The sequence below is a fragment of the Gallinula chloropus genome (assembly GCF_964237585.1).
Source record: "Gallinula chloropus genome assembly, chromosome: 27".
In the NCBI taxonomy this organism is placed as follows: Eukaryota; Metazoa; Chordata; class Aves; order Gruiformes; family Rallidae; genus Gallinula; species Gallinula chloropus.
In genome coordinates, this window is record NC_140112.1 from 7,004,780 (window position 1) to 7,015,578 (window position 10,799).

Genomic DNA, 10,799 nt, shown 5'->3' on the forward strand with positions numbered 1-10,799 from the left:
TGTCAAAAGATGTCACCAGCAAATGCTACACAATCTGCTTGGGCAATCAGATGGCTACAGGTACATTCCCAGCTCCCCAGTCCCCTCTGTAAGCCACTCAATTCATGGGACAACTGTATTACTACCTGAATTCCAACATCAATGCAAAACACTCAGTCAAAAGATGAGCATTCACAGCGAAGGGGTTCGGCTCACTGCAGGAGCAGCTCACACTGCGGGACCATTTGCCCCTCTATCATTATTGGGTTTTTGATATAAACAGGGCCAGTGTGGCTGAGGGATTCAGAAAGCCAATGCACCATTTGGTAACAAACTATCACTGGCATTGAGAAGAATATAATCCTCTTAAAGGGTGGATAGGCCTGGAAGGACAGACACATGGGAAAAATAAGCTTCCCCGTCTTCAATTAAAAAGGCAATGTTAAGTATTATCTTCCCTTTAGTTTTCTTTTTGAGACACAGTCTTCACAGAGCATGTGTGAATCCATCACGTATCTGATAATCACAAGCACTTGATTTGGATTCTTTCTTATCAACTTCTACCTGTGCTGAACTCACCTCAGGTTCCCCTGCAACCAGCAGCCACATTTACTTTCACTGGATCTCAATTTGGCCTATTGCTTTTTTATTAATTTTATTTACTGGTAGCACAAAAAAAAAAAAGCCCTCTACCTAGTGAATACACAGATAAAAGGATGTTTGTAAGAAATCCTTCCAGACCCAGGGACATTTCAAGAACCAAAACTAAAACTTTTACATCAGTTCCCATACAGCTGTTTCAAACTGTCTCATCTCCAAAAAAATTAAGAGCATATGATCTCAAAATTATACTTAATTGTGAGAAAGGTGGGTTTTGTGGGCTCAAAAAGCAGCAGTTTACTCAGATGGACAAGAAATGGGGAACTTTTAAAGACAGGAGACCGAGCGCAACACGGTGCTCTGACAAGACGTAAGGTTCTTGTTTCCTGTGCTCATCTCTGCCTGGCTGGAGTGATTACCCACAGCCCGTGTCAGAGACACCAGTCTGTCCCCAGGACAGAAGATTAAAAGTCACAACAGTGGCAGGGGAAAGAGAGGAACGGTGTCTGGATGTTTTGGAAACTTACCTCTTTACCCCCTCCAACACCACCGTAGGGTTTTCAGTGGTGCCTGATGGGCTGACAAGAATAAAAGGGGAAGAGGGAGGAAGAGAAACACTTTCTGAACTTCTCTGCCTGAAACTAGAGCTGTTTGGGTTTTTTTAAGGAACCCCCTATTTGACATTACTTCATTTTAAAACCCCCAAAGCATCAGGATTGAAAGACGTCACATTGCTCTGTAGTCACATATTCAGATTTGATTAAAACCCCCAAATGGGAACAGTCAAACCCCAAATTATAAAAACACCTGAGGTGCAACTGGAGGCTGAGAAGCGACTATGAATAGTCAACTAAGGCCCTATGTTTCTCACAGAACTCTACAAATAAAGACAATTGCAGATACAGACAAGTTTGTAGCCTTTCAAACTCAACATGGAATTTGAGATGTAACTACATTCCTTCCCTTTATATCCCAGCAGAAATAAAATCTTCACAGCCTGGATTCTCCACACGACACCCATGCAACCTCTCTGCCTTCAGTTAGCCTGGGCTGTGCGACAATTAATGGATATTTCTATGACAGAAGCAGTAACAGAAGCTAGTTGTGTCTCCCATCACTGTGGTATTCCCACCACCTTCTTCCCCTGAGGAAAACGAGCCACACTTGGAAAAAAGTGCCTGTTTGCCCAGTGTAAAATGCCTCTGTGCTACCTGCTTGTGGTGTTGGTGTAAGCCAGAGCTCAGACTTCCTTACAAACCTGGCCAACAAAGTTATGCCAGCAGAAGCCTGCAGTACAGGCTTTGTTTTCACTGTAAACAGATATGACGCATGGGTACATTCTTGGTTTAATGACAGGGTTTTGTTTTTAAACACACTTTCTCTGGAGCAGAACTCTTAAAATCACATTCCTAGTGAATTTAGCTGCCAATTCAGTTCAGCCCAGAGAATAAACCATCAAGTGTACACACAGGCCCAGGGACACCAAGAGAGAGAGCTGCTGACAACTTGCCAACCAGGGGGTTGCCCTCAACTGATGGCAAAGAAATTGGTATCACAGAGACAGCTGAGGCCTGGGGGGATGTTTTCTCTACTAGAAAACCATGAAGCATTTCTCCAGCAAAAACGGCTCTTTGGGGTATCAAATCCAACATTGGTTCAAATAAACACCTGGGTGAGGTTGTGATTCCAGCCCTGGAAATCTGAATGGCAGTAGAAGGGGGTGGTACTATACCTGTTCCTTCTGGAGTTTTATCAGCATTACTGGGGACTGATGGGTTTTGAAGCCAGTTGAATGCTTCTGTTTCCTAGTATTGTGCTCATTTTGTTACATGCCTTATGCAATTCCTTTTTGAGATGAGTTGAATGATACAAAGCATGAAACCTTCTCATTTTATGAGCATAATTCAAATTAGACACTTTAGAAACACAATTCTGACTGCAATCTCACATGTCAGAATCACACAGCTCCATAGGTGTTTCCAGACCCTGGGTGGCAAACATCATGATCTGATCCCCTTCCTGCAGCGAGCCCTTTTTCCCACAAAGAGGAAAGATGTGACCTCCAATGGTTTTAAACAAACAACAACTGAGACTGTTGACTGAGATACAGAGCTCCCCATCATGGGAATGTTAGTCTTCTCTCCTTATCACTGTTTTTGGACGGCACCTGAGCTTGGAGTTGTTTTTCTGAGATTCTTGCTTTGTCCTGCACTGTTCTTTGAGTGTAAAAAAGAATGTAGGCTTGGGTTTTGCACACCTCCTCCACGCTACATACATTCAGTTTGGAGTCGTTGCAGTGGACCCAAAACCCTAGGAATCAAAGGGAGAAAGAGGACATTGGTAAGGGAGGCGTAATTCCTTCTAAATTCATTTTCGGAACTGCTCATAGGAAACATCCACAGGGAAAAAGGGCTATGTAGGAGAAAAGCCATCTCTGTCTTTTCCCTTACAGATGCTTCAGAAAGGGGGTTCTAATTTGGAAAATGTTTGGATAGTTTCTGGGCTATAAACAGAGTTAACAAATACCAAATCATAATTTAACCAATTGTGTGTTATAGCCCAAAAGCTCAATTAGGAAAATAAAAGTTTCCTGGAGATAGCAAATTTGTACTTCTTTCTCCACAAGTCAGAAGGCAGAGTCAATACTAATCCAGCTGCAGCAAGAGACTGCTGGAAATCCACAAAACCCCTGCGGATGTTATTCATGAATAGCTCCTGTCCAGTTTCAAAACACTTTCTGTTTATCTCATCATCCCAAGGATACTGAGAAAAGACACCCAGCTGGAGCAGCTCCACGGAGTTACATTGCATGAGAAAATGAAGCATTCATGCTGTTACCAGCAAGCAATAAAAGGCATCCCAAAGGGCTGCGAAGCAAAAAGCAGCAATCTGGGGCTTTATATTAAAAAAATAAATAGAAAATTATGAATTTAAAAAAAAACCCAAACATGCTACTAGAAATACATTCTGAGAAACAAACTACTGAATGTCAGGAAACTGGATTCCAAACAGCTCTGATCATAAAGCTTTACAGTGCACTATGCCTGTGGAATAAAACATGAGCTTCTTGAATTTGTTTCCCCCGTAACAAGGCACACGCACCTCCCTCTGTGTTGTAGCAATATGCTGTGTAGTGTCCTGAGCCAAACCCTTTCCCGTGATGCATCACCACAGCGGAGAGGTCATAGACAAAGGTCTCTTTGTCAAGAGAGGAGAGAGAGTCCCTGCAGCAGTAAGGTTCCATGTTTAATACCTGGTCAAAGAGGACATGGACCCCAATCTTCTCACGGTGATTACGTTCAGACCACCTGCAAACACAAGGGCACACAAATCAAACACTCAGGTTCCTGCTTCTTGACAGCGGTACGGGGCTGCAGGAAGATGCACACAAAAATAGCCACTGCTAAACAACTCTGGAGAGCTTTCTGTGCTGGGTCAAGTAGGCATCATAGTATTTTTTTTTCCTTCTGTTTTCTCTCTGATGTCTACTACACCTTCTGCACACAGCTGGATTTGTCACCGATGCCCATTCGTTGTTTGATAGGATACTGCTGAGCTTTGCAACAGCCAAACACAAAGAAAGCCAAAGAGCCTTTAAAATATTCAGTTACACAAATATAAACCCCACACACCTCAATTGCCTGTGCTAACCATTTCAGAAACTTTTCATAACACACTGAACTTTGTCTGCTACATTTTATTAACAGGTAAATAGGTGATATCTATACAGATACTAGAAAACAGGCTAGAAACAGGCTACTGTAATGCAAGTAGTAGTCTGAGAGGGTATCACACCTCTGGTTTGGGTAAAAGGTTTATGTACATGTATTTCCCAGAATGTGAGAGGAAATATGGGCCCACACTAATCACTTCTTTCCAAGACAGAGGCAAGGCTCTTGTCTGACACCACGCAGCAGACCCCACTCACCTGAATCGTTTAAGGTGCAGTCGGAGGACCTGAGGTAGTCTGTAGATCATTAACTGCTTTTTAGCTTCACTCAGAACAAGAGGTTTAGGAGAAGACTTTCGCCGTTTGCCTACCAAAAAACCAAACACAACCACAAAAAACACACAAAAAATCAAGGCAAAGCTTGTCAGGGTGAAATTAATTGTCAGAAGGGGAAGAGAGTGCATCTTTTTCCTCCAGGAGCAGCAGTCCAGCTCCCATGCACTCAGGATGGACATGCAAGCAAACATTTCTCAGCAAACATTTCTCATCAATTCCTACACAGAGCAGGAACTTCTCTGGGATCAAAGCTCATGGGTTTAAAAATATGTAAAGTTATAATTTTTGTGATGTTTGTAATCACAGAATCAGTTATGGCCTTCAAGCTGCTCATGCTGACAGTTTGCTCTGAGAAATATAACAGAGATAAGAAGACAGAGCGAGGACCAAAGACATCTTGGGCTGTAGTAGTTTCTACAGGTGAACTATGAGTGTACAAATAATAGTATTTAATACTGTATTCTGTTAAAATAGTACTTATTGTAGAACTACAATAAAGCTCGTAGTAGCAAGCTTCACTGGCTTAAGAATATTAATACAAGTCAGCAGACAATGCTTCCAGCAAGGTTCCACCTCTCACAGGGTTTCTGGCTCCCCAAGAATGTAAAACAACCGCTGAACCAAAACCAGAGAAGAGAAAAAAGGTTCCTCTTCCCAGTGATTACTCTTTCCAGGACACTGAACATACGACTGTACCAGGAGGAAGACAGGTGGCTTTCAGACCTTCCAATAAGAAATGTACCTGTTAATTAGATTTCTGCACCTCACTGCACCAGTTGGGAACAGATGGGTTGCTCCTCCTCCATCACGTCTGACAAGCAGTGCCCCCAATAGTTTTTGGCACCTAGGCACAGGCAGGTTGCCTTTCCCTGACTTTTTTTTTTTTTCAGCTGGTTAATGTTTCTTTAGCCACGTAGCTCTGAAGTAACTGTTAAAATTTGGGCTTACCCAAAGAATCAAAGGAAAGATGGTTAAGATGATGCTCTACTCATCAGTATCAACACTTTGTGAACAGTCTTTGTGAATAAGAATCTGTTCAAATGATATTTGGCTTTCTTTCAAGAACGTCTAGTCAAAGATTATTTCCCAAGGTTTTGTGAAGATGTTTGGAAACAGATTTGCAAGTTGACAGAGAACAGATCTCTACAAAAATTCACTACTTCAGCATCTTAGTTGCAACGTAAGTCAAATTATTGGCATTTTCCTCCCAAGGGGATGACCATTTGCCACAAATACCTGCATGAAAAAACATCAAATCCAGTTTATCAGAGTAGCTGAGCTGCATGGTTATACACAAGGCTAACATTATTTTCAGGGAGATAATAACCTTACAGACTCAGACCTACTAGAAGAAAGCAGAAGTCATCTTCTAGCTGAGCATAGCAAAACATGTGCATTCATATCATGGATAATACATTAACCCTGGACTCCCAGAATAATGTCAGTTCATTGCTTCCTGACAAAATGCCTACAGAGAGATGGAAACTCTACCCTGGTAGCAGGCCTTGAGAACTCTGCATCTGTGATTTCTGGTCAAAAGATTCAATCAAGAACAGGCAGCATATAGATGATTTGTTATAAAAGCTTTCCTGCTATACAGAGATGAGCAAACCAGAGGGATGAGGTTCTCTCTTTTGTCTCTAAATCCAAGCCCTTCTGCCCCAAAAAGTTCTTAAAGTTGCCTTCTGCTCCGAGACAGGTGGCAAAAGCAGCTCTGAGCAGGGTTGTATTAACCCCACAGTAAATCGTGCTGCACAATGGCAGAGATAGGAGAAAAATGACTTGTCAGATTTAAACTGGTGCCCTAAGGAGGAAACAAAACAGCATGAGCAGTGAAGAACACCACCGTTTTGACATACTTATAAGCCACAACGTTTTCAAACACTCAATACTTGCATCAGAAACCCCTCACTCAGAAAAACAGACAGTGCTTCCAATGATAGCAGCATCCAACTTACTGTTGCACTGGTCACATGCATATATCCTCCCTTCCAAAGCTTCTGTCTCGGTGAACTTGGCCAGCATCTCTGTCAGCATGCACTCTGTCTGGTTAACAGGGACGATCCCCTTCTCGATAGAGTGATAACGCTCGGGGAACTCCAGGGAAAGATCCCAGAAGGGCTCCACGGTGTTGGATTTGTAGTTGCACGTGATGCAGGTGACCTGCGAATGAGATGTGGATCCTCATGTGAAGTTACAAACACAGAGTCCCAGGCAGGCATTTACATTCACATCTGAACAATCTGCTCATGCCCAGACAGCTGGGTGGTTTCACAGACATAAATACCATCCAAGTCAGGAGAAACATTGCTCATTTCCAGTCTGAAAGATGCTTACCTTCAGCAGGTAATTTAAATTACTTTCTCAATTCTCAAAAAAAAAAAAAAAAAATGCAGACAACATTGACCTCAATGGGATTCACCTCCTCAGATACACACCACTACAGGTATCGGACCAATTCCCAGCTGGGTAACAAGCACCTTGGGTCTGGTTTCTACGCCAAGCAGTACACATTGTATTTATTATGCAATCTTCCTTCCACAGTTTCTCTGCTTCCCATGCACATTTCCAAGTAATCCCTTTAATGTTTCATTTGCTAACTATATAAAAATTATTCATGAATGGACCATGAAAGGACAAGCTTCAGATGCCCTTGTTTTCTTATGTCAATATATATGTTATAAATAAAAACAGTAGAAAAAATTAGTTGAAAACTCAGAGACAGAAAGCACAAGGAGGTAACAAAGCCAGAAAGCAGGTCTGGTCAGACCCTGTTATTGTGAGAACCACCCACCAAAACCCAACGTCCAACCTTGCAGCCTGGCAGCTTCATTCACTGAAGGCACCAGTAACTTTAAGACAGATTTGTAGCTCTCAGATAGGGAAGGAAGTCTTCTGTGGGGTTTGAAATTAAACACAGTGCATGTACACAAGAGTTACACAAGCAGAATAAATAGCCTGGCAGGTTATTTATAGTGTATCATAGTAACAGACAAATTACACTGATCTGTGACCGTCTTCACGCTGTTAACAGAGACCTACCACTGAATCTAGAACAAGCACCACCTGCCAGGGCCAAGAAACAACCAAAGAGCTTTCAGTTAAGAAGTTTGCACACCACAGAGTTGATTCAAATAAACCAAGACTTCAAATGTCCTTTTCCTGAAAAGCCAAAAGCTTTAACTTGAAAAAATCCACCTTTTAATCTTTAATGCACACAAGTTTTTATATGCAGTAAGCTTAGCAAGACTGGCATGGGGAAGGATGATATAAATAGCAATGAGAATGCACATCCATATAATACTGCTCCTGGTCTCATCTTGCAAACCCTGGAGTGTCAAGTTATGCACACATTTCATTTCTCCTGGACAGTAAAGGTAGCAGAGGACTTTGCACTGGGCAACCAGGGTCTGCCTTGTGGGGAATAATACTTTTCAGGCAAGGGAACAACACATGAGGAAGAGACCGAGCACCATGACAGGCACTTTCAGCTCCTATAGAAACGTATATTAAGCACGCTCAGTATCTGAGTTTCAAAGATGAGTTTCAAATGCCTGGGGAAAAAAAAAAAAAAAAACAAACCTGTCACAGACAGCTAATTCATTAGAGCACAAGGACTGCCCTCTCTGTCCTTCATCTTATTCTTTCTAGCCACAGAAACAAAACCAGGAAGAGACAAACTTTAAAGATACTTTAAAAACACAGTAAAAGCTTAAAACTGAGCACTCAGAGTGTGTGTACTTGTGCAGATTTCATTCCAAAGTGGCAAAAGCCAACTGAATTTACAACATGTGACAAGTATTGAAAATGATGACAACCCACAGAGCAACCCAACAGATTTCTTTCTCAGGAGGTACTCACTCCTAAGCAATTCCTCTTAGGTATCTGGTGGCTCCTCAAGAAACAGAGCCCGGCATGAATGGCTCCAGTTGATTTCCATGCAAAAGCAGATGCATACCTGACTAAGCAACTGCCCATGAAAAATGGTATTCACCACCTTCAGGACCTGCTTGGTGAGCTTCCTCTGTGAGAAAGGGATAAGGATCCTGTGCTTCGTTCCTTCTGACTCCAGCTCCTGCTGTACTTTATCCAACAGCTCGCAGAGAAATTCCTGAGCATCCTGCTGATCGTAACCTCGAAACGCCGGGATCAGACTCCACACAGAGTGCAGCATGGCAAAGGGGGACACGAGTGCCCACTTGCCGGACCACATCACTCTGAAGAGGGTGTGCAACTCGTGGCAGAGGGAGATGTGCTTTGAACTCGGTTCCTTGGGTTGGATTAGTTCTAAACTCCTGCTTATGGAGGAGCCACCATTTAAGCCAGCTGGCAAGCTCTGCGTGCCATATGATCCCACTTTGTCAGTCTTCCCTGACTCATTAGCAGCAGACCCATTTGCCAATTTGCCAGGCATCCTAGACTTCCCATTCACAGTTTTGGCTAAGAGTTCTTCTGTTTCACAGAGATCAAGTGTCAAAAAACATTCTCTAAATTTCTGGAGGTGACTTAGGACTTGCAGAATAGAATTCATATAACATGTGTTTCCCAGGTTCCTTAGACCCGTTACCCCGGGAGTCATCAGAGGCTTACGCCGGATGGAATAAAACTGTTTGAATCTGCTGCTCTGCATCTGCCTTGAGGTAGGGGAAGCGGTTGCCACCTCCCTAAATTTCCTTGGAATCAAGTTCTCTCTGTGCACATGAGACAACAGCCTTGCACTCTTCCTCGGAGGAGTGTTTGCCAGCTCCTCCAGGAGCTGTCTCTTCATCTCCTGCCGCCGCTGCCTAGCTGCCTCCTTCTTTCTCTCCAACTCCTCCATTTGTTTCTTTTGTTTTAATTTTAGCTGGCCTCTGGAGCTCTTCTCAAACCAGGTCCGCAGCGCCTTTGCAAGCAAGGACTGGCGCCTGTGCCAGAGAGCTGTAAGCATCTGAGACTGTCCCTGAGGGTTCCTTGGATGGCTGCACATGTCCTCTCCCAAAGCCATCGATCGCAATGTCCTGCCGCTTCTCGTTGACAGATCATGTTTTTGACTTTTAATTGCGGACAGAGAACTTCTCAGCAACTTCAGATCCCCCTCTGGGTTGTCATTCAAGACATAATCCTCACAAAGATAACAGAAGACATATAGATCATTCACTTCCATCGCCAACGGATGCCTGGTTTCTTCAAAGTGTTTAAGTGCATGCTCCTCGATGTACCTCCCGCACGCTACGTGGGAGCACTTCAGACAAGCCCAGATAGATTCAGTTGTCTGGCAGTCCATGCAGTGCCACTTCTGGGGGTTCAGGATAGAGTGGTCCTGGGCGAGTCGTAGCCGCCCAACATGTTTGCATCTATCCATGTCTTACAGAAGTCTTTGCTGCTTTGAACTGGGAACGCAAAAAAAGAAAGGAAAGGATTTTAGAGCCACTACACCAGCTGTAAAGACCTATAAAATATGGATATCACGCCTTGTCAATCCCAACTGCAGTTTTCCTTCAACCAACTACATTATTTCCACTGGTTTTTTTTTTTTTTTTTTTTTTAAAGCTGTTTTTATTACTAGTGAAAGACACTGGATTGACAAGGTCTACAGAGTAAAACTGTCTGTCTACTAAGGACAGCCCAGACAGCTGCCAGCATGCCTCACCCAACCTGAATGGCTCACTTCCAAAGGGAAAAAGATTGATTCAGTCCACACACACATTTGATCTTTAGCTGCCCTCTTGAAAATGATACATACAGAACGAATTTGGAATTGGAATGCATGTGGTCGGGAACTAGACTGAGGTTACGCCAACTTCTTACAGAAGCCACAAAAAATATTGGGTAATTGTCATAACTAGAGTATTTTTGAGTCCTCCGGCTTTACATACTACCCTCAAATTCTCTGATTTCCCACAGTCTCCCAAAAATTTCAATGCTTAAAAAAAACCAGCAGGGTTAAAAAAAGGGGAATGTGTAATACCATGTTATAGGAGACATAAAGGAACATCTGCATGTGTGTGTATGTTTGTGTGAGCACATACAAACAGAAAAAGCAAGTGATTTACTAAATTACTCTAATGTAACTGAAACCAAAGCAGGGATACTAGATCTAGAAAGCACAAAAAGCTTTCACTCCATGTTCTGCACCCACGTTTTATACAGGATACTCAGCTGTATAAAGAACACAACAAAAAAACACTGTGTGCTAGTGTAGGAGACGGACTAGAGCTTCAAGGTGGTTTGGACC

The 10,799-nt window shown here is 42.9% G+C and overlaps 1 protein-coding gene across 1 annotated transcript; it reads right to left on the reverse strand.

The window, feature by feature from the left end:
* Positions 1-2,577: 2,577 nt before the first annotated feature.
* On the reverse strand, positions 2,578-10,075 carry USP49 (ubiquitin specific peptidase 49). The gene is made up of 5 exons (XM_084275948.1): positions 8,544-10,075; positions 6,544-6,748; positions 4,508-4,616; positions 3,682-3,887; positions 2,578-2,889 (listed from the first exon to the last, which is right to left on the reverse strand). Exons 1-5 carry the CDS (start codon positions 9,924-9,926, stop codon positions 2,699-2,701), a joined length of 2,094 nt encoding a protein of 697 aa, XP_084132074.1. The 5' UTR covers positions 9,927-10,075; the 3' UTR covers positions 2,578-2,698.
* Between the last annotated feature and the right edge of the window lie 724 nt (positions 10,076-10,799).

Bases quoted from the DNA above. Each gene is read 5' to 3' on its own strand.
- USP49 (XM_084275948.1), bottom strand. From the start codon at position 9,926: ATGGATAGATGCAAACATGTTGGGCGGCTACGACTCGCCCAGGACCAC. The intron at 4,617-6,543 runs GTAAGTTGGATG...GTTTTTTGGTAG, and splicing joins TGCATGTGACCAGTGCAACA to GCAAACGGCGAAAGTCTTCT. The intron at 2,890-3,681 runs GTGCGTGTGCCT...TTTGATTCCTAG, and splicing joins TTGCTACAACACAGAGGGAG to GGTTTTGGGTCCACTGCAAC.